At 40.6% G+C, this 24,812-nt stretch overlaps 1 protein-coding gene across 3 annotated transcripts in view; it reads right to left on the bottom strand.

The window, feature by feature from the left end:
* nol7 (nucleolar protein 7) overlaps nucleotides 1-24,812 on the bottom strand; it is a 32,493-nt gene that overhangs the window by 6,244 nt on the left and 1,437 nt on the right. For 2 of the 3 annotated variants that reach the window (XM_043719044.1, XM_043719043.1), the window contains exons 2-5: nucleotides 11,678-11,738; nucleotides 9,702-9,757; nucleotides 5,888-5,919; nucleotides 4,442-4,520 (exon numbers count right to left, since the gene is read on the bottom strand). In XM_043719044.1, the coding sequence (XP_043574979.1) occupies nucleotides 4,442-4,520; nucleotides 5,888-5,919; nucleotides 9,702-9,757; nucleotides 11,678-11,738 (228 nt within the window). The remainder of the gene's footprint in view (nucleotides 1-4,441; nucleotides 4,521-5,887; nucleotides 5,920-9,701; nucleotides 9,758-11,677; nucleotides 11,739-24,812) is intronic. The other variant, XM_043719045.1, reaches the window with a different exon arrangement.

Here is a 24,812-nt window from a genome sequence, read left to right as displayed (position 1 = left end):
TGGTTGGGCCTAGCTCACTACATTGAGGAACTCTCGTAGAGATACTCTGAAGCGGAGATGACTGACCTCCAACAACCAAAGGCATCTTCCTATCTGCCATATATGACTGCAACCAGTGGAGAGTCTGCCCTGGCTATCCACTGATTCCAGTAATGGTGGGGCTCCTTGACTCCACAATCGGTTGAATGTGGCCTTAATGTCAACAGCTGTCATTCTCGCTTCATCTCTGGAATTCTGCTCTTTTGAATCAGGGCTGTAACAAGGTCAGGAGATGAGTGGCCCTAGCGGAATCCAAACTGGGCATCAGTGAGCAGGTGCTCAGCTTGATCACTGCAGAGCTTGTGTGAGCCATTGATTTGTGGGATTGTTCTGTACACTATTTGTTGTTTACACTGTTTGGCATGTAAGTAGTCCTGTTTGGTACTTTCATTTGGTTGACATCTCATTTTAAGGTATGCCTGGTGTTGCTCCTGGCCTGCCCTCCTGCATTAGGGTTGATCCCATGGTTTGGTGATAATAGTTGAGTGGGGGATATGCTGGGCCTTGAGGTTTCAGACTGTGGAGAATGCTTTTGCTGTAGTTGATGGCCCATAGCATGTAATGGATGCCCAATCTTGTAGTTTTGTAATAGTACAGTTGGCACCAGGTGAGGTGAATATTAGAGAAAGACAGAAAAGATCCAGTTTGTTTTTCAGACTGGAGGCCTGTGACCAGTGGAGTGCCACAAGGATCGGTGCTGGGTCAACTACTTTTCATTATTTATGTAAATAATTTGGATGTGAGCATAAGAGGTTTGGCTAGTAAGTTTGCAGATAACACCAAAATTGGAGATGTAGTGGAGAGTGAACAAGGTTACCTCACAGTACAACGGGACCTGGATCAGATGGACCAATGGGCTGTGAAGTGGAAAATGGAGTTTAATTTAGATAAATGTGAGGTGCTGCATGTTGGGAAAGCAAATCTTAGCAAGACATATACACTTAATGGTAAGGTCCTAGGGAGTGTTGCTGAACAAAGAGACCTTGCAGTACAGGTTCATTGCTTCTTGAAAGTGGAGTCTCAGGTAGATAGGATAGTGGAGGTGGTGTTTGGTATGTTTTCCTTTATTAGTCGGAGTACTGAGTACAGGAGTTGGGAGGTCATGTTGCGGCTGTACAGGACATTGGTTCGGCCACTGTTGGAATATTGCGTGCAATTCTGGTCTCCTTCCTATCGGAAGGATGTTGTGAAGTTTGAAAGGGTTCAGAAAAGATTTACAAGGATGTTGCCAGGGTTGGAGGATTTCAGCTATAGGGAGAGGTTGAATAGGCTATGGGCTATTTTCCCTGGAGCGCCGGAGGCTGAGGGGCAGGGATAGGATAATTAGGCAAAGTCTTTTCCCTGGGGTTTGGGAGTCCAAAACTAGAGGGCATAGGTTTAGGGTGAGGGGGGGAAAAGATATAAAAGAGACCTAAGGAACAACATTTTTACACAGAGGGTGGTACATGTATGGAATGAGCTGCCAGAGGAAAGGTGGAGGCTGGTACAATTACAACATTTAAAAGGCATCTGGATGGGTATATGAATAGGAAGGGGTTGGAGGGATATGGGCCTGGTGCTGGCAGGTGGGACGAGATTGGGTTGGGATATCTTGTTGTCATGGATGAGTTGGACTGAAGGGTCTGTTTCGGTGCTGTACATCTCCATGACTCTTATGTTGTGATCCTTGTTTTGGTTAACAACATAGAGAACAGAATGCATGGGGTTCTGTAAACAGGAGTATCAGGATTTTTTCTTTATTCATGGAATGAGGATGGCACTAGCTAGGCCAACATTTACTACCTATCCCAGAGGGCAGTTCAGTGGTTCTGGAGTCACGTGACAGCTAAGGATAGTTTCCTTCCCAAAAGGACATACACAAACCATTTGCAAATTGGAACAGGGATAATCAGATTAGAGATATAAACATGCAGTGGGAGTAAGTGATACAGGAAAAAGATGTTCCAGAAGTTCATGGGGCACTGGCATAAAATATTAGAACAAGGCTGAACTAGACTGAAAGGAGGACTATATTGGAACTCGGAATTCCAGTGGAAGATTAGTTAGGGTAGTTATGAGAACTTTCAGTTGGTAAATGATGGACAATTGTCAGGTGCTGTTAATAATTGTTTAAAATCAAGAGAACATGAGTAGAAGAGTCTAAAATTGTGGTTGTGGTTTCGTCACTACAAATAAAGACAAAACTAAAAGATGCAAAGTAATTAAATGAAGAGAGAAATGAAACAGTGTAAGTAACACATTAGAACAAAAGCACAGGTGTAGGTGTGTAGTCCAAATAATTGTTCTTATACAACGAGAGCTTGAACAATGAGTAACAGGTACAAATTCATCTTGGGAGGATATGATGTACTTTTAACATAGAACATCAGAGTGCAGTACAGGCCCTTCAGCCCTCGATGTTGCGCTGACCTGTGGAACCAATCTGAAGCCCACCTGACCTGCACTATTGCATTTTCATCCATATGTTTATCCAATGACAATTTAAATGCCCTTAAAGTTGGTGAATCTACTACTGAGTGAAGAAACTACCACTGACATCTGTCCTATATCTATCACCCCTCAATTTAAAGCTATGTCCCCTCAAGTTTGCCATCACCATCCAATGAAAAAGCTTCTCACTGTCCACGTTATCTAACGCTCTGATTATCTGATATGTCTCAATTAAGTCACCTCTCAACCTTCTTCTCTCAAACGAAAACAGCATCAAGTCCCTCAGCCTTTCGTTATATGATCTTCCCTCCATACCAGGTAACATCCTATTAAATCTCCTCTGAATCCTTTCCCATGCTTCCACATCCTTCCGATAATGCTGTGACCAGAACTGTACACAATACTCCAAGCGTGGCCACACCAGAGTTTTGTACAGCTGCAACATGACCTCGTGACTCCAAAACTCAATCCATCTACCAATAAAAGCTACCACACCATATACCTTCTTAACAAATGGGTGGCAACTTTCAGGGATCGATGTACATGGACACCAAGATCTCTCTGCTCATCTACACTACCAAGAATCTTACCATTAGCCCAGTACTTTTTATTCCTGTTGCTCCTTCCAACGTTAATCACCTCACACTTTTCCACATTAAACTCTATTTGCCACCTCTCAGCCCAGCTCTACAGTTTATCTATGTCCCTCTGTAGCCCGAAACATCCTTCCCACAACTGCACCAACCTTAGTGCCATCTCCAAATTTACTAGCCCACCCTTCTGCACCCTCATCCAGGTCATTTATAAAAATGACAAACAGCAGTGGACCCAAAACAGTTCCTTGCCGTACACCTTTAGTAATTGAACTCCATGATGAACATTTTCCATCAACCACCATCCTCTGCCTTCTTTCAGCTAGCCAATTTCTGATCCAAACCACTAAATCACCCTCAATCCCATGCTCCTGTGTGTTGTGCAATAGTCTAACATGGGGAGCCTTATCAAACGCCTTACTGAAATCCATATACACCACATCAACCACTTTACCCTCATCCACCTGTTTCGCCACCTTCTCAAAGAACTCAATAAGGTTTCTGAAGCATGACATATCTTTCACAAAACTGCGTTGACTATCCCTAATCAACTTATTCCTTTCTAGAAGATTATAAATCCTATCTCTTAAAACCTTTTCCAACACTTTACCCACAACTGAAGTAAGGCTTACTGGTCTATAATTACCAGGGTTGTCTCTATTCCCCTATTTAAACAAGGGGACAACATGCGCTATCCTCCAGTCTTCTGACACTATTCCTGTAGACAACAACGACAAAGATCAAAGCCAAAGGCTCTGCAATCTCCTCTCTGGCTTCCCAGAGAATCCTAGGATAAATCCCATCCGGCCCAGGGACTTGTCTATTTTCACACTATCCAGAATTGCTAAAACCTCATCCTTGTGCAACTTAGTCCCATTTAGTCTAGTAGCTTGTATCTCAGTATTCTCCACGACAATATTGTCTTTTTCCAATGTTAATACTGAGGAAAAATATTCATTTAGCGCTTCCCCCATCTCCTCAGAATCCTTGCACAACTTCCCTGTCCTTGATTAGCCCTAATCTTACTCTAGTCATTCTTTTATCCCTTATATAGCGATAGAAAGCTTTAGGGTTTTCCTTGATCTTATCTGCCAAACACTTCTCATGTCCCTCCTGGCTCTTAGCTCTCTCTTTAGGTCTTTCCTGGTTAACGTGTAGCTCTCACGCGCTCTGAGACTTCACATCTCATTCTAACAAAAACCTTCTTCTTCCTCTTGATATGAGATTCACCTTCTTTTGTGTAACATTAACCTGTTTATCCTAAATTAGTGGCCAGGATAATATGGTTGTGGAATAAATCAAATTCAGAAATGTAAACTATTTCCTCAGATCATTAATTAATCTTTGACTAAACCAAGCTAGATTTTGGTGTCAGTTACCTGGTATTTACGCATTCCTCAACATCTTCCTCCAATCCACTATCTTCCTCAGCGTGCTGCACTGAATGACAATCTTCACCTAAAATGAAGCAAAACAAATTTAAACAAAATAAATGTTGTAGACAAAACCAAAATATATCAACACAATTAAAAATAACCTCATCTACAAAATTTGGGTGACCCTTGAGGTTGCAAGATAGCATCAAAGCTGAAAATGGTCCAGTTCACATTTCCAGATACCGATCAAGGCAAGGTACTGCAACATTTAGCGCCAGATGGAACTGAACATTCCTTTATCCACACTAAATGCCTCAATTTATACTGGCATACTGTTCAAAACTTCATGACATTTTTAGACATTTTGATTCAATGTTATCTGAGAAAGGTACCCAGACTGGGTATTGAACATGGGACCTTTGAAATTCACGATGTTCAGTACCAACAGTACGGGGTTGTTATTACCTTAACATGGGAGCGCCACAACTTTTCCTTTGTAAAATATTCATCTTCGCTAACATATCATTAACCATTTTAGTCACAGAGGGCACAAACTAATTAATCAAAAATCAAGGAATTCTTCTCAGCCATCTCATGTATGTAACAGTTCCACTTAGAAGAAAAGATTGCAATATACTCCACAGAAGTGTGATCAGACAAAAATTAATACCATGGCATAGGAGGCGATATTAAAGAGTCAAAGAGGCAAATTTTAAGGAGATTGTAAAAGACAAGAGCCAGCGAAGTTCAAGGGAGGGAATTTCAGGATATTGGCTTTGATAGCTAATGCTGAAAATGTGTTGCTGGAAAAGCGCAACATAAGCCCTTCTTCAGGAATGAGGGCTTATGCCTGAAACGTCGATTCTCCTGCTCCTTGGATGCTGCCTGTGCGCTTTTCCAGCAACACATTTTCAGCTCTGATCTCCAGCATCTGCAGACCTCACTTTCTTCTACACAATATATTCCATCTAACATTTACAATAAATCATTCTCCTTCACAATATTTTGTATTAGTTCCACTTTTACCTCAGTAATTCAACTCAGCATTAAAACTGTTGATTGTACATAATGGACATCGTGCATGAAAAGATAAAGAAAAATTAATTTTATTCCATTAACAGCACAATAGGACAAGTGTAGAGGCAGGTTACCAATAGTTTAGTCCTGTGTTAGACATCATAACCCACTTTCTTACAAATCAGAGCAACCTCAATATGCTTATAGTTCAAAAATATCAGGACATGACAGGTTGCCATATTCAAAACTTTAATTTGGATGTGTGGGGCTGACAATAAAAATTCATTTATTGTTGGAGGTCTTCAGCACCAAAGCATCAGAACAAAAACAGTCAGTCAGTCAGTTCCCATGTGAAAGAGTCTCAAATCATTGAAAAAAATTAGTTATATAATGTATCAGAAATGCAACTGAATGGCAAAAAGCACGTTCTACCTTCTTTACTCGAGTCAGGTGTCTGGTTATTCCTAGAAGGCAAAGCAAACTGTTCAGTACACGATTCATCATACTTCTGGGGTTCTGCAGCATACAGTGCAAACTTCAGAAAAAAGTATTAATTACTTGAATAGTTAAAAACTGAAATTAAAAGTTGAAAACATCTCAAACCTTGTGTGTTCTTCAAAGGTGAAGCTGTTTTTCTGTATAACATTTTTGGGATGGATAGTAAGCAGAACGAGGATGTTTCTCAGTTGCTATTAATCATGCATAAAGCTATTCTGCATTACAATTAAAAGAACTTACATTTGTATGCCATCTCATCATAACTTGGAATAGTCCAAAGCATTTTACAAACAATGGGTGACTTAAGAAATATGGTCAACATGGCACAGTCAAACTGGATGGCCGAAGTGCAGAAAGTTTAAAAATAAAATCACAACACCAGGTTATAGTCCAACAGGTTTATTTCGAAGTACTAGGTTTGGAAGCGCTGCTTCTTCATCAGGTGGTTGTGAAGCAGGATCATAAGACACAGAATTTATATCAAAAGATTACAGTGTCATGCAGCTGAAACGATATATTGAACAAACTTAGATTTTTAAGTCTTTCATCTTTTAGAATGGGTTTGCTGGTTTCAATCAACTAGGTAAAAACAATGACTGCAGATGCTGGAAACCAGATTCTGTATTAGAATGGTGCTGGAAAAGCACAGCAGTTCAGACAGCATCCAAGGAGCAGGAAAATCAACGTTTTGGGCAAAAGCCCTTCATTCCTGATGCCTGAACTGCTGTACTTTTCCAGCATCACTCTAAATACAGACCCTTGCTGGTTTCAGTTCTTTAATATGTAAATCCCAGAACTTCTTTTAAGTCACATTCTCAAGATAATTTAAGGTTTTATAACAAACACCTTTTGTCTCTGTCCTATGATCCTGCTTCACAACCACATGATGAAGAAGCAGCGTGCTTTGAAACCTAGTGCTTCCAAATAAACCTGTTGGACTATAAGATGGTATTGAGTGATTTTTAGTTTTGTCCACCCCAGTCCAACACTGGCACTTCCAAATCAAAGTGCAGAAAGTATGTCAGCAAATGAGTACCCAATTGAAGCACGTATTAGTGGAGACAGGAATGTTGGTCAGGTTTGAAAACTCAGTTTTTTCCCACTAGTGCCAAGGTTATTTTTCTTCCACCTGAATGGGAAGATGGGTCCTTTTTTTCCCCCTTAAAAATGTAAAATTACTGACTTTCTCTGATGTGGTTTTGGTTACATCCAAACAAATTGGTGTGTCATTTTGGATGGTATTAATATTCTAGCAATATTCATGGAGCCACCCAAAATACATTGACTTTAAGTATCTTAAAAAAAAGCACTTCTGGTAATTTAGCCTTCCCTCCACATTGTACTGAAACATCAGCCCATATGTTCAATTCTGCAGTTGGGCTTCAGCTTTTGCTGCGAATAAAGAATTTTATCCACTGAGCCAAACTAACAACTTAACTGAATGGAGAACATAAATTTTGTTTTCATTATTGGGTATCTTTATTGTAAGTCTTACTGCAATTATAATTTTTATGATGTAGTTTTACCTCATTAAAACTAGAACCAGAGTCAAACAAACTGAATCATATTTCTGGGCAGATGGCGATAAAAATAGTTTTCAAGAAATAAATCAAATTGACTGTGTGTCAGACATGAGATTAGAGAAACAGCAAATTTTCAATGACTTTAAAAGAATATAAATTTGAACAGGTTAGATCCATTTTTACAGTATTACACCATTCAGGATTAAACACAGCAGCCAAACAAATTCTGCATTTTCTGGAATATTTTGAGTTACAAAACTAACAGAGTCTGGACCAATCAGATTTTATCTTATTTAAAATTTTATATATAGGACTCTGTAGCAGTAACAGAATTATGCCTGTATTCAAAATAGGCACAAATCTAATAAAACCTAATTTCTAAATTCATCATTTGAAAACTTTGACAATGTACAGTGAATTGACATTTCAAACCAAAGCACTTAGATAAGTGAAATGGTACAGCAGTTTTCTGGGAGTTTATTTTTCTCCATCAGGGAAATTTAAGATTTAAAATCATTCAATCAATATTTACATGCACTTTGTTAACTTTTAATTAAGTTAAATGTGAAGAACTCGCAAAAGTAGAAGGTAGTTAAACAACTCATCTACTTGGTACTTGTGCCTTTGTTACCTCTACGCCTGTGGTCTCCCAAATTCCACTTGATGACATTTCAAACTTTGCTCCCTGCGTCTTAACTGGTATCACGTTCATTCACCTGTCACCTGTGCGTTCTGACCTTACAATAGTGGCTGCTGAGCAACACCTGGACTTCAAAATGCTTATCTTTGTTTTAAAATTCCTTTGTCATCTCACCAGTCTATTTTGGTAACCTACTGCCCAACTTTATTTGAAAATATCTACACTATCAAAATTCTGGCTTTTGAAACATACTTGATATTAATCAATCTGTCAATGGTGGCCAAGTGTTCAACTACCTCAACCATAAACTCTGGAATTCCTTCCTTCAAGACAGTCTTCAAAAGGTACTGCACTGACCAAGCTTTTGGTTAACTGACCCAAAATCGCCTTGTGTGGTGCAGTCTCATATTTTACTCCATCACGCCCTGTGAAGAGCCTTGGGATGTTTTATTAATTGTTCTATGTAGTCATGCAGTTTTAACTAGAACCATAATATTAAAGAGTGGTGGAGTGATTAGAGTTTAGAACAAACATGTTATTTGTAATAAATTCAGATATTAACTTTATGCTTTTAGAAGATATAATACACAACAAAAGGTGGCAGAAAATAAAAAATAAACCAGAACTTATCATTATGTACTCAAACAGCCTCAACAACACACTTGATCCTACTTTCTCAAATCTAATTCAGTCAGACTGAGGCTTACCTAACATGTTCATGTTTAGCAAACTAAGCTCAGACTCTCAATCAAACCTGTGATCTGGACATTGATTGCGTTATTACAGTTTCACAAAATACAAATCACTTGGATGTTAGCATAACAGGTATAGTTAGCAAGTTTGCAGATGACACCAAAACTGGAGGTGTAGTGGACAGTGAAGAAGGTTATCTCAGATTACAATGAGATCTTGATCAGATGGGCCAATGGGCTGAGAAGTGGCAGATGGAGTTTGAGCTGCCAGAGGAAGTCCTGGAGGCTGGTATAATTGCAACATTTAAAAAGCATCTGGGTAGGTATATGAATAGAAAGGGGTTAGAGGGATATGGGCCGGATGCTGGCAGGTGGGACTAGAATGGGTTGGGATATCTGGTCAACATGGACAAGTTGGACTGAAGGGTCTGTTTCCATGCTGTACATCTCTATGACTCTATTCCTAACAGTTACTGAGCAAGTAATTGCTGGCTTTTCAAATTATTCACATGGGCCCTCCTGTGGTGCAGTGGTAATGATGCCCCTACCCTTGGCCAGTTGAAGTCCCTCCTTCTCCAGAGATGTGCAATTACATCTCAGAACAGGTTAATTAGAAAAATAGGTTAAAAAAAATCCAAATTTTTCACAAAAATGACAGCAATTTTCTTGATCAATTGTGTAAGTAATGGAACAAACAATTGTTTTTAAAAGGCAATGCTTACTACTCAGAATTAGAAAGAAACAGGACAACTGTGCAACATTTTGATTAATTTTACAAGCTGAGACAGATTACATACATTAAATAGGTAACCTATCTTCAAAGATTATCTTTGCACTTCATAAATATATTCTATACATTTATAAAGTGATTTGTTTAACAATAGTCTACTTACTTATCTGGAACTGAAGTGATCGCTTCAAGAACATTATCTGGAAGCAACCTGCGTTTCTGGTATAAATAATTGCAAAACAGAAAAAGAGATTATCAGAGACAAATCTCCATATTATACCATCTAGCAAGCAGAACCAAACTCCAAAGATAATTCTCAATTAAGTTCAACTTATCCAACATGGATATATTCAGCCTACATTCGTTTTAAAAAAGCTACAATAAAAATTGAAGCACATGCTAACGCAACACACACAATTCGAGCACCTAGTGCTGAACAGATAGTTTTAATTCATTCAAGACATGTTGGTGTTGCTGGCTAGGTCTTAATTATCCTTGAGAATGTAGTGGTGATATTCCTTTTTGAATCAATGCAGACCATGTACCATAGGTATACCCACAGTCCTGTTGAAGAGGGAATTCCAGCATTTGACCCAGCAATAGTAAAGGAATAGTAATATAGTTCCAAGTCAGGATGGTCTATGTGGATACTAGACAGACAGCCTTTCTGGAACAGTAACCTATTCCAATGTGTGTCAAAGACCAGGAAAACTGAGAGCCTCTGGTAAGTTAATGGAAAATTGTTAATATATGGTGGTTTATGACAAGTTGAACAAAGATGCAACTCCATTAGCTTGCTTTAAGTTTAGTATAATTGAGGATTATTCAATTCTATGTTTGAAAACCAAGAGATTGAAAGTTTTACAGATCGTCTTGAGAAGATATAGCTGGGCTAAGACACCAGCACAGGAAGGAGTTATTTTTTTAAAAATGGCAGTTTAAAGAAAACACAGTTACCTCAGTAGGGAAATTTATCTGTGAAATGTTCAAACAAAGAACGTGGTTTGGAAAGGAATCTGTAGGTCATTGAAAGTTAAGAAAGTTTAAATACTCAGTTTTACAAAAGTGAAGCAACAAGAATCCATAATTCACACACAAGAACTTAGAGATTTAATAAAGGGATAATTTATCTGAATTGGAGTCTTGATAATGGACAGGAATCAGGTTAAAACTTCTTCTTGCAGTGTGTTTTTAAGATTTTTCTGTGTTCTATATATAAAAGACTTGGTTTTATTTCTTATGTAATAAATTTCTCTTCTGTTGTTAAAGAAACACTCTGACATGAATATGTTTTAGTGACCAACTACCACATTAAGTAGTTTAAAAAGTGTTAAAAAGCAGACCAGGTTTCATTCTGGGATATGAACCGTACAGCAGTACAATCAGCTGGGATCACAACACTGAATCCTCCAGAGGCCAAAATTCCACTATGGTGTCATACTTCCCATCTCTGTAACCTCCTCCAAATCCAGAACATTCCAAGATCACTGTGCACCACAACTTCAGTTTCTTGTACATTCCCATTTTAAAAGTGCCATCACCACTGACCATGCATTATGCTGCTACTGCCCCAGGCTCTGGAATTACCGGTCTAAATATCACTCCCAATACCTTTGCTGCCTAAAATCTAATGCTAGCCAAGTTCTTTTTCATCATCCATCCTATTATCTTTTTGTATTGTTCAGAATCAAACTTGAAATTTCTCGGAACTTTCTGTACTATATTAAATTTGCTACACAAATATAACTTTGCTCTTGTCACTGTTTTGCCCAATGGTAAAAATCAACATTTAATATAAAATCCTGCCAGGATTGAAAGTGGAGTGTTTTATTCTGGTTGCCCCATGCTTAACCAACCCAAAAAATGTACAGTGTGGTATGATAAGCTAGCAGAATTACTGAGTTTTAAAACTCATGTAATCCAATTATAATTTTGAAAATAGGAAAATCTGAATAAACATTTTCTAACAAGATAACTATGCAAAAAAAGTCTGTAACAGTTTCCAAAACTGAACAGCTCAATAAACTGAAGCAGTGGGTTCTATAATTGAAATGATGAGGTGCTCCAAGTGTGCTTTGTACATAAAGTTAAAGTCAAAATTAAATTATAAAAGTTAGGTATCTTGACCAACAACCTTACCTTCTGCTCTTTGAATAACTGCTCCCTCCTTCTTCTTTTCTCCTTCAGCAATGCTTTGTCTCTGAAATATTTTAAAACGTTATTAAAGTAAAAATTGCACTTTTTTGTCACATTTAAACTTGATTGCTGTACAAGATCATCTGTTAACAATTGCGTTGTCCCCCATCGCCGAAAATAAATATGCTCAAAACTTTAACTATTTGGGACATTCTTACCAAATTATTTTCCAGAGAAACTGAACTAAATTGCATGTTAAGAGTAGTATGTCCAATTCTAGACAGTAACCAATGCCAACTTTGTCAGGATGACAAAGCCTTGGAGAAATTAGAGGAAATTTACCAGAATGATACCTGGGATTAGGAGTTTCATTTAGATGGAAACACCAGAAATCCTGGGACTGTTCTCCTTAGAGCAGAGGAAACAGGTGTTCAAAGGTGTGCAGGATTGTGGACTATCAATTTAGATAAATTTGACATGATTCATAAAAGTGTCAATGGGGAAATTGGAAGTTTTGTTTTAATGACAAGCAATTATAGTTTAAGATGTATTGCCTAAAAGGGTAGTGGAAAGATTCAACAATAACATTCAAAAAGGGGCACTTATGTACTCAAGAAGGAAGAATATTTTAAGTGCACAGAAGAACAATAGAGCTAATTGGATACAACTTCTTCATTATTGCTGACAATGGCTTAGAATGGCCTTCTATATTGTATAACACTATGATAAGTGCAAATTAAGAGCTAAAAGTTGCTCAAAGATTCATTTTTGATTCTGAATAAACAATGCAATCTAAAACAAACTATTTTTCAAAGGAAGAAAGAATTGCATGGGCTCTAGTTGTTTCACTTTATTCTTTCATGGATGTGAACATCGGCGGAAATTCCAGAATTTGACGCCCATGTCTAAATGAGCTCAAGGTGGTGGTGGTCAGCTGCAGTGCATCTGTGCAGGCACATGCACTTCTCCTATTATGCTGTAGTTGCGTTCCAGCAAATCCTCGCTTCATAGAAAATTGCTGAATAGAAATAATGGGGCCTATGGAAAAGGTGGGGTTAGGGGCAGAGCAGCAAAAAATATCACTCACAATCACTCAAAAATCACCCAAAAGACCAGCACAAAGTATAGCACAGCCTGAATGAAGGTTAAAATCATATTTATTAATGAAACGAAAATACATTTAACACAGTAGATTTTTTAAAAAGTAAGAAAGCTGCTGTCTGTACAGTACCTCTTCCAGAAAGCTGTTTGTCAGCAACTGACACTGGTGCATGTGCAGTACAGCACGATGACCGGAGCTCACATTGCGCGTAGGGAGACCAGCGCAGAGACACCAGCGCATGCACCGAATGGCACAAAGATAGGCACTGACATCGGTGCATGCCCAGACTAGCATGAACATCGGCGCGTGTGCAGTACAGCACGATGACCGGAGCTTACACTGTGCATGTGCAGACTGGCGCGGAGACACCGCCGCATGCACAAAACTGCACAAAGACAGGCACTGACATCAGCACATGCCCAAAATAGCACAAACATCGTGCATGCACAGAACAAAGCGTGCAAATCGATCCCTACTAGAATTGTGCTATTGAGAACGGAGGAAAGTGTTCGAAACTACCATTCCATAATTCTTCAGCAACATTATAGTCAAATCGCATAACCGAAAGGCATATTATCCCACAACTACCTGTGCATAGAGTCATACAGCACGAATTGGCCCAATTCGTCCATGCTGAACAACTTTCCCAGACTAAACCAATCCCACTGCCTGCATTTATTCTTAATCATTTCTTATAATCTTTCTTATTCATGTACCTATCCAAATGTATTTAAATGTTTTTAGCTGCTCCTGCACCTGCATCTAGTTCCTCTGGCAGTTTATTCCACATACATTCTTGTTGCCCCTCAGGTCACACTGGAACCAGCATCAATCCCTGCAGAACACTGCTAGTCACAGGCCTCCAGTCCAGAAAAACAACCCTCAACTACCATGCTCTGTCTCCTATCATCAAGCCAATTTTGTTTCCAATTGGCAAGCTCTCTCTGAATCTCATACAATTTAATTTTACTAATCAGTTTACCATTAAGAACTTTGTCAAAGACTTTATGAGACACTACTTCCCTTCTACAGAGCCATGCTGACTATCCTTAATCAGTCCGTGCCTCTCCAAATCCATGTAAATCCTATCTGTCACAATCCCCTCCAACAACTTATCACAGTGTGGAAACTGGCTATTTCGCCCATTGGGAGTCCACACCAACCCTCCGAAGAGCATCCAACCCACAGCCACCATCCCATCCCATCCCTGTAACCCTGCATTTCCAATGGCTAATTCATCTAGCCTGGACATCCCTGGACACTATGGGCAATTTAGCATGGCTAATCCACCTAACCTGCAGATCGCTGGACTGTGGGTGGAAACCGGAGCACCCAGAAGAAACCCAGGTTGACACAGGGAGAACATGAAAACTCCACACATTCACTCCCAAGACTGGAATCGAACCTGGGTCCCTGGTGCTGTGCTTACCCACCACTGATGACAGACTCACCAATCTATTGTTTCCAAGCTTCTCCATACAACCTTTCTTAAATAAAGGCACATTAGTCAACCTCCAGTCTTCTGATGCCTCACTGGCAGCTGTTGTCGATAAAAATATCTCTGCTAAGGGTCCTGGAATATCTTCCCTAACATCCCACAATGTCCTGTGGCAGTCGTGTTGGGGTGCACAGGTCCATTTGATTTTTTCATAGACTTCTGTAGTAGTTTGGTACAACTGAATAACATTTCAGAAGGCAGTTGAGGGTATGGAATCAATTTAAGCCAGACTGTATAACAACACATTTCTTTCAGTAAAGGACATTAGTGAACTAGCCGTTTTTCTCACAAAGGAGTAGATTCATTGTTACCATTGTGGAGACGAGCTTTTAATTCCAGATTTAGGATTTTAAAAGTTCCATCATTGATTATGAACTCCTATTGCAGAGCAAATGTCAGGACCTCTGAATCAGGGCAGAGTCATTCCAAATCTTCTTCCCTCCCCAACACACACAACTGAGATTTTCTCAAGGCTGGCTTCGTTATCTTTGGGGACCCTTTTTTCATTCTCAAACTCATTTATGCAATCAAGCAGTAACAGTATCGTTCAGAGGATTGTGATAAAATCTTCTAAGTTTTCTTCTGCGCAAGTTCAAATATCTCAAATCTGTTTTAATCAATCTGTCTGAACATTGTCAGCCACGCACCCAGACCTCCCAACCCTGAGGTAGGTACATCATCCACCTCTGTTCTTCTACAAATGGGATTTAAGTCTGCTAATGTCTTTTCAGAGTCCAAATACACATCAACTGTACTGGACTCATCATACTCTCCACTATTTCATCACAGAAATGCATAGCAGAGTAGTCATGAACTTGCGCTTTGGTAATGCAGTTTTACAGTTAGAAATATGATACAAGTTCAAAAGAAATGTAGTTTAACATTCAGAGTTTGGCTTGGAACTTTAAAAAACATAAACGATACTGTAAAGCAGTCAAGATACTTAGTTAATAGAAAGAGCTTGTTCGTGGCATTAAACTTTGTCAATCAAGTGATTTTTGTTGCCTGCATTGGGATTAAATACTATAACAGGAAGCTGAACTAGCAGTTGGAACTGCTGTGAGAGTTATAGACTCGATATAAGTAAACAATATTGCTACCACAAAAAGTGGTGGTACTATAGCATTCAACTAACAACAGGATTGGAAAAGTAGTTATAGACAAATACACCCCAGCCATGCCCAAGGAGCTGGTAACAAGTGCTTAAATAGCTAAAAAATATGATTATGTGATGAACTACATAACAGAACAGCACAGTTTTCAAAATGACATGTGACATGAGAATTCAGAGGCTCAAGATGATATTAATCAGTCAGAGAGATTTATGATAAATAAAGGTGCATTAATCCAGTAATTTGTGTAATAATCATGGATTAATTTAACAGCACCATCTTAGATCATAGCTGTTACCTGACAATATAGAATAGATAGGGTAAAATGTTTAGATTCACTTCGCAGTAAGCACTCAAGTCATTGAGTATGAAATTTCTACTTGTTCTAGATTTGCAGATGACATCATATTTTTAAATAAGCCACATTTTTAGTGTGGACCTAGTCTCAGTAAGGTAGCCTTGCTGCTGAACAGGTCTTCCACAAAAAATGTTCAAACTAAACTGGACACAGAACATCTTCAGCCAACTGTCTTTAGAAAGTCAGAAGAGATGCGCAGTCATATCCATCAGGACATATATGCATTCCCGGAACAACACCTGATATTTATAATCAGAATATTAAAGATCCATAATAGGATGAGGTGACAAGAAACTGAGAGGACAATGAAAACAGTCATAAAAGTTACATAAACAATTTGCTCATGTTTCATAGCACAAATGATAAATCTGACTGAAGGACACAGATGTGGTTTACAATTGGTACATACAGAGTCTGAGAGATTAGTGAAAAGTATTGAAGGCCTAGAAGTCTCCAATTGAGCCAAAACTGTAAAACTATGCTGGCCACTACATAAAAGCTGCTGATGGAGAGAAACATTTTAATTTTACATTTAACAAACATAGAACATAGAAAAGTACAGCACAGAACAGGCCCTTAGGATTAAACCTCGGCACAACATTGTGGGCCTAAGGGTAAAATATAATAACTTAACCTACACACCCCTCAATTCACTGCTATCCATGGGCATGTCCAGCAGTTGCTCAAATGTCTCTTAATGACTCTGCTTCCACCACCACCGCTGGCAACGCATTCTATGCATTCACAACTCTCTGAGTAAAGAACCTACCTCTGACTCTTCTGTATACCTTTCTCCTAATATCTTCAAACTATGACCCCTCATACCAGTCAATCCCCACCGCTGGCAACGCATTCTATGCATTCACAACTCTGAGTAAAGAACCTACCTCTGACTCTTCTGTATACCTTTCTCCTAATATCTTCAAACTATGACCCCTCATACCAGTCAATCCAGCCCTGGGAAAAAGTCTTTGGCTATTGACTCTATCTATTCCTCTCATTATCTTGCATACCTCGATCAATTCTACTCTCTTCCTCCTCCTCTCCAGAGAGAAACATCCGAGCTTATTCAACCTTTCTTCGTAAGGCAAGCCCTCCAGTCCAGGCAGCATCCTGGTAAACCTTCTCTGCACCTTCTCCAAAGCCTCTGTATCTTTCCAACAGTAGGGCAACCAGAACTGGACACAATATTTCAAGTGTGGTCTCACCAGGCACTTGTAGAGCTGTAGCGAAACCTTGCGGCTCTTAAAGACAATCCCCGTTAATGAAAGCTAAAGCACCAATTGCTTTCTTAAAAACCCTATCCACTTGGGTGGCAACTTTGAGGGATCTATGTACTTGCACACCTAGATCCCTCTGTTCCTCCACACTGCCAACAATCCTGTCTTTAATCCTATATTCAGCATTCGAGTTCAACCTTCTAAAATGCATCACTTCACATTTATCCAGGTTGAACTTCATCTGCCATTTCTCAGCCCAGTTCTGCATCCTGTCTATGTCGCGCTGCAGCCTGCAATAGCCCTAGAAACTATCGACTGCACCTCCAATCTGTATGTCATCTGCAAATTTACTAACCCACCCCTCAACCTCCTCATCCAAATCATTTATATAAACTACAAAGAGCAGAGGCCCAAGAACAGAGCCCTGCGGGACCCCACTCAACACTGACCTCCAGGCAGAATACTTTCCATCTACAACCACTCTCTGCCTTCTGTCAGCCAATCAATTCTTGTTGACCCGGAATACATTGTCTCAGGCTGTCTCTCCTACCTTTCATCCCACCCAAACCCGCCTTCCTATCTTGATTTCTTTGTTTCCCTATATCCAGTTTCTTCTCAGCTACACCTGTAATTCTTCCAGTTCATTTTGCTATTTTATCAGCTTGCATTCTCTTACTGTTTTTACCATGCACACCTGCACCTATTCCCGCCAGGTCTGCTTCAATCCTCTCTTCTTCCTTGAACTGAGGCCAAACCAATCCACATACACATTTCCTCATGTCGCTGAACTTGTTTTCATGATAAAGAAACATTATTTGATTCCAGCCACTTCCTCCAAATTAGGTGGGAACCTATACAGGTCATAACAATGTTTACTTTTCCTTGAGATCTGTGGAACATTCTTTGTTGTAATCCTACTGAGGTCTTCTCCCTCATTTTTTATTCCAGTACATCCATGGCTGCATATGCGCCATGTTGTGCTCCTGCCCTGAACGAGAACTCCCCCTCTTCCCATCGTGCTTCCCCTCTTCACAAAAAAGCAGTGTGAAGACAGCAGAGGAGTTTTGACAATAACTCTGTCCCAGGTGGTAATCAATGTGCACCTGTACCTGACCAACTTAATTATGAATAAATTAAGGTTTTTTCACAGGCAGTTCATACCTAAATGGACTGATTTTCATTTTCCCTGACCTAATTTGACTCCTTCTGTAGTGTGATATGATTCTATGAAAATACAAAATAGATAAGGTTAAGGAAAACCCAGAGAGATTCTACAGTACATTACAGGCAAAAGAGTGACTAGGGAAGAGAATAGGGCTCCTTAATAGGGCAGTGGGTGCTGTGAGGAGGAGGCTAAGAGTTTGCAGGGTGACTTGGACAGACTGGATGAGTGGACAAAGTATTTGGATAATGTGATGTTATCACTTTGGGAGTAAAAACAGAAGGCAGATTATTATGTGAATGGTGCGATTGAGGAAAAGGGGAGGTACAAACAAGACTGGGGTGCCATGGTGGAACAGTCCCTGAGGTTGGTACGGAGGTGGTGAGGAAAGCCAGCAGCATGCTGGCCTTTATAGCTAGTAGATTCAAGTATCAGAATAAGGATATCTAGCCGCAGTTATACAGAGCCCTGGTGAGGCCACACCTTGACTACTAAATGTAGTTTTTGCCTCCCAGTCTGCAGAAGGACATTCTTGCTATCGGGGGAGTCCTGCGAAGGTTCCAACGGAATAGCAAAACTGACATATGAAGAAAAACTGGATCAAATGGGCTTTTATTCACTGGAATTTAGAAGGATGAGTGGGGAACTCACAGAAACATAGAATCCAGATGGGATGGACAGGCTAGATGCAGGAAGAATGTTACCGGTGTTAGGGAAGTCCAAAACTAGGGGATCATATACTAAGAAGAAAGAGTAAGCTACTCATAGAGTCAGAGACGTACAGCACAGAAACAGACCCTTTGGTCCAACTTGTTCACACCAACCAAATATCCTAAACTAATCCTAAGAGCCCCATTGGCCAGCACTTGGCCCATATCCCTCTAAACCCTTCCTATTCATATACCCATCCAGGTACCTCTTAAATGTTGTAATTGCACCAGCCTCCACCACTTTCGCTGGCAACTCATTCCATGCAGGCATCATTCTCGGTGTGAAAAAGTTGCCTCTTAGGTTCCTTTTGAATTTTTGTTCTCTCACCTTAAACCTAGACTCCCCCCGCCCCAAGGAAAAGACCTTGTCTATTTACCCTATCCATGCCCCACATGATTTTATAAACCCCTCAGCCTCCGTGCTCCAGGGAAAACAGCCTCAGTCTCTTCAGCCTCTTCTGACAGCTCAAATCCTCCAACCCTGGTAACATCCTTGTAAAATTTTTCTGAATACTTTTAAGATTTAAAACATCCTTCAGATAGGAGGGAGACCACAGCTGTAACATGACCTCCCAACTCCTATAATCAATGTTCTGTCCAATAAAGGAAAGCATACCAAACGCTTTCTTCTCTAACCTATCTGAGACTCTACTTTCAAGGAACTATGAACCTGCACTCCAAAGTCTCTTTGTTCAACAACACTCCCCAGGACATTACCATTAAGTATACAAGTCCTTCCCTGATTTGCCTTTCCAAAATGCAGCATCTCACATTTATCTAAATTAAACTCCAACTACCACTCTTCGGCCCACTGGCCTATTTGATCAAGATCCCACTGTACTCTGAGATAACCTTCACTGTCCACTACATTTCCAATTTTGGTGTCATCTGCAAACAATACCTCCTATGTTCACATCCAAACCGTTTATATAAATGACGAAAAGGAGTGGACCCAGCACCGATCCCTGTGGCATACCTCTGGTCACAAGCCTCCAGTCTTAAAAGCAACCGTCCACCACCAGCCTCTATCTTCAAGCCAATTTTGTATCCAAATGGCTAGCTCTCCCTGTATTCCATGAGATCTAACCATGCTAACTAGTCTACCATGAGGAACCTTGTCGAACGCCTCACTGAAGTCCAGACAGATCATGTCCACCGCTCTGCCCTCAATCGTCTTTGATACTTCTTCAAAAAACTCAAGTTTGTGACACATGATTTCCCACGCACAAAGTCATATTGACTATCCCTAGTCAGTCCTTGCCTTTCCAAATACACGTAGATCCTAGCAATGTTTGAGAAGACTTATAGCTCAGGTTGATGATATGTAAGATTGCTTGCTGAGCTTGAAGGTTTATTTTCAGACGTTTTGTCACCATACTAAGTAACATCATCAGTGAGAGTCTCTGGTGAAGCGCTGGTGGTATGTCCCGCCTCTCTATTTATAAGTCCTGGTTTCTTAAGGTGAGTGATGTCAACTCCAATTCTTTTTTTCCAAGGGAAGGTAGGTTGGATCTAAATTGACACTATTATATAATCCCAATAAGGTGATCATCCCTTTTCTATTTCTCAGTTCCACCCAAATAACTTTCCAGGCTCTGCTCCCAGGAATATCCTCACTATTTCAGCCGTAATGCAATCCCTTACCAAAAGCACGACTCAACTGTACCACTCTTAGATTAACATCTTTCTTCACTGTCTCCCTGGGTCCCCCCTCACCTTACTAGTTTGAATCCTCCTGAGCAGCTCTAGCAAATTTCCCTGCCAATTCCCCTTCCAATTCAGGTGCAATCCATCGTTCTTATACAGGTCACTTCTACCCTAGAAGAGATTCCAATGATCCAAAAATGTGAACCCTTCTCCCCTGCACCAGCTCCTCAGCCACACATTCATCTGCTCTTTCCTCCTATTCCTACCCTCAGTAGCTCATAGATATTACTACCCTCGAGGACCTCCTTTTTAAATTCATGCCTAACTTTCTCTATTTTCCCTTCAGAATCCTATCCCTTTCCCTTCCCATGTTGTTAGTTCCAACGTGTACAACAACCTCCTGCTGGTCCCCCTCCCTTTTGAGATCATGCTGCACCATCTCTGAGATATTCTTGATCCTGGCACCAAGGAGGGAACACACCATTCTGATTTTCTGCTGCCGGCCTCAAAACATTTGTCTGTGCCTCTTATTAGAGAATCCCCTATCACAGTTGATCACTTGGAACCTGACGTACCCCTTATTACATCAGAGTCATTCTCAGTACCAGAATGCAGTTGGTGCTGCATTCCCCTGAGAGTCCATCACCCCTTACTTTTTCCAAACAGCATACTTGTTTGCGATGGCGATAGCTACAGGAGACTTCTGCACTACATTCTTACCCCTCCTGCCTTTCCTAGAGTTAACCCATCTATCTGACTGTATCTGTGGCTTTTCTCTCTTTTCATAACCGCCATCCATCACAGCCCCCAGCTCCTGTAAATTTCTTATTGCCTCAAACTGCCGCTCCAACCGACCCATGCGATCTGATAGAATTCACAACCAAAGAAACTTCCTGCAGACATAATCATCAGCAACATAGAAACCCTAAACTCCTACATCTGACAGGAAGAGCACAGCATGCTATTAAAGGCCATCTTTGCTCCTTCACAATCTGCAAATCCAGAAAATAGCACTGTCTTATTGTTCAAAAAAAAAGACTGCTCCAGGCTAACTTAATACTTATGGCTTATTTTTTTTAAATTTTATCAAGAGATAGATCTCAATAAAACATATAATCAAGAAAGAACCCACTTTACTCACTATCATAAATTCACAGCAAGGCTACACTTAAAAATTATGCACTTATCTGTTTCTGTGCTGTGAGCTCTTCCATACAGGTTCCTCCAAGGGCAACTGTGAATTTTGCTGTTTCTTAAATTTTCCTAGACGCATTTCACTGTCCAGAGAGATACTTGAACTCAAACAAAGGTAGTAACTGTGCAGATTCACTGCTGTGTCAGACTGCAGTACAGGTTTCTTTCTCTGACCATGTGGTCACTGCCTTTGTCTGTCTTCCTCCATTTTAGAGTGCCATTGGTTTGATCCTTTGTCCCCCAAAGTTCCAAACAATGCAACAAGTATATAGAACAGTAACTGCTGCGCCTGGAATTCGAGGCCATCTTAATCCAACAGGACTAAGATGAGGAAGAATTTCTTCAGTCAGAAAGTTGTGAACCTGTGGAAATCTCTCCCACAGGAAGCTGTTGGGTCCAGTTTATTGGATATGTTCAAAAGGGAACTGGACATGGCCCTTGCGGATAAAGGAATCAAGGGGCAGGGAGTGAAAGTGGAAATGGATACTGAGATTGCATGATCAGCCATGATTATACTGAATGGTGAGGAGAAAGTGAGGTCTGCAGATGCTGGAGATCAGAGCTTAAAATGTGTTGCTGGAACAGCGCAGCAGGTCAGGCAGCATCCAGGGAACAGGAGAATCGACGTTTCGGGCACAAGCCCTTCTTCAGTCTTATGCCCGAAACGTCGATTCTCCTGTTCCCTGCCTGACCTGCTGCGCTGTTCCAGCAACACATTTTCAGCTATACTGAATGGTGGTTTAGGCTCGAAGGGCCGAATGACCGACTCTTGCACTTATTTTCTACGTTTCTAAAAATCAGTGGGGTTGTCTGGTGGTAGGTAGAAACACAGGAGATGGGAAAGATACTAAACAAACATTTTGCATCAGTTATTTATGGTGTAGAAAGACATGGAAGCCAGGGAACAAAGGGAAATAAATAATGCTGCCTTGAAAACAGTCCACACTACGGAAGAGGAGATGCTGGAAGGCCTGATCAAACGTATCCTTGCATACTGTGGGAAGCTATGGAAGAAATTGCGGGGCCCTTAGCAGAGATGCTTATATCATCTACAGCCACAAGCGAGGTGCCGGAAGATTGGAGGCTGGCCAATGTTGTGCCTTTATTTAAGAAAGGCTGCAAGGAGAAGCCTGGGTACTATAGACCAGTGAGTTTGACATTAATCCTGAGTCAATTGTTCGAGTGGATTCTGAAAGAAAGGTTTTACAAGCCTTTGGAGACACAAGGACTGATTATGGATAGTCAGCATGGCTTTGTGTGAGAGAAATGTGTCTCACAAATTTAACTGAGTTTTTTCAGAATGTGACCAAGCAAACAAACGAAAACAGAATAGTAGATGTTGTCTATGTGGACTTTAGCATGGCCTTTGGTAAGGTACCGCATGGTAAAACAGTTAGTAAAGTTATTTCACACAGACTGGGGAGAGCTTACCAATTGAATACTTGACGGTAGGAGTCAGAAGGTGGTGGTGGAGGGATGTTTTTCGGACTGGAGATCTGTGACCAGCAGTGTTTCACAGGTTTTGGTGCTGCAAACTGTCTTTTGTTATTTATATAAACGATGGGATGAGTAATTAGGAATCACGGTTAGTAAGTTTGCAGATGACACCAAAATTGATGGTATGTAGACAGTAAGGTGGTTATCAGAGTACAAAGGGTTCTTGATCAATTGGCTGAGGAGTGGTAGATGGAGTTTAATTCAGACGAATTCAGGGTGATGCAATTTGCTAAGACAAACCAGGTCAGGTTTTCTATAACTAATTGTAGAGGCCTGGGAGTGTTATTGAATAGAAAGACCTAATGATTGCTTAAAAGGCATAATTCCTTCAAATATGCATCACAGGTAAACACTGATATGCTTGTCTTCATTGCTCGGACCATTGAGTTGGAACATTCATGTTGTGGCTGTACAGTATGTCGGTTAGATGAGTGACGTTCTGATCGCCCTGCCTTAGAAAGGATATTATTAAATTGGAGAGAGTGCAGAAAGGATTTACAAGGATTGTTCCAGGGTCTGAAAGGTTTGAGTTGTAAGGATCAGACTTTTCTGACCGGAACATAGAAGGTTGAAGGATGACCTTATACAGGTTTATAAAATCATGAGGGGCTTCCTGATGAAGGGCTTTTGCCCGAAACGTCGATTTCGAAGCTTTTCGGATGCTGCCTGAATTGCTGTGCTCTTCCAGCACCATTGATCCAGAATCTGGTTTCCAGCATCTGCAGTCATTGTTTTTACCAGGGTGAATAGCAAACATTTTTACCCCGAGGGTAAGGGAGTTCAAATCTAGACATAATTTTAAGGTGAGGGGGCAAGATTTAAAAGGGACTCGAGAAGCAACAGTGCTTGGTTCATATGTGGAATGAACTGTCAGAAGAAGTGGCAACCAACATTTAAAAAACTTTTGGACAAGTACGTGAACAGGAAAGATTTAGAGGGATATAGGCCAAAGGCAGGCAAATAGGACTGGTTTAGTTCTAAAACCTAGTCAGTTGGACCGAAGGGTCTGCTTTGTGCTGTATGATCCGATCAGCTGAATCACAGAAAATAGAGAAGCCAGGTTTTCGCAGCAGAATCCTGCAGCATGAGTGAATTTCCAATTATGATAATCTAAGTGTTACATAAATGTTAAATGGCCTATTTACTTTCTGCATTTTCAGATATTATTTTATTTAAAAGAGGGAAATGTGGTATCTTTGTTGATTTATTGAAATCCAACTCAGCCCAACTGATTTGCTGCTTAACAGATTAATCCGATCACAACGATGCCCTAAAGGTTCAAAGGTGCCCTGGTTATCAGCGTTGGGCACTGTTTAAACAGGCGGCCATGTGGCCCCGGGCCGCCCGCACTCACACTGGGGCTGCGCTGATGGAGAAATACCCATCCCTGGACTCATTCACACCACGTTCCCCTGTGCACTGGGCGCCAGATGCTGCGGTTGGAGGTCAGGGGCTCGGCAACTGGATGAAATCTCAGAGGGGACCAGGGGTTAAATTCTGGCACCAGTTTGCCCCAGTGGATTCAACCAACACTTCTCACCGCCGCTTCAATTGTGCAGCCTGAGGACAACGTGAACCTGCAGTTTACCGCTTCCCAAATGGGATTAGGGGCAGGGGCCGGGGCCGGGGCCGGGGCCG

Source organism: Chiloscyllium plagiosum, chromosome 29, assembly GCF_004010195.1.
Source record: "Chiloscyllium plagiosum isolate BGI_BamShark_2017 chromosome 29, ASM401019v2, whole genome shotgun sequence".
Taxonomy (NCBI): Eukaryota; Metazoa; Chordata; class Chondrichthyes; order Orectolobiformes; family Hemiscylliidae; genus Chiloscyllium; species Chiloscyllium plagiosum.
Note: the sequence above shows the minus strand (reverse complement) of the source record. Positions and strands in the feature narration are given on the sequence as shown.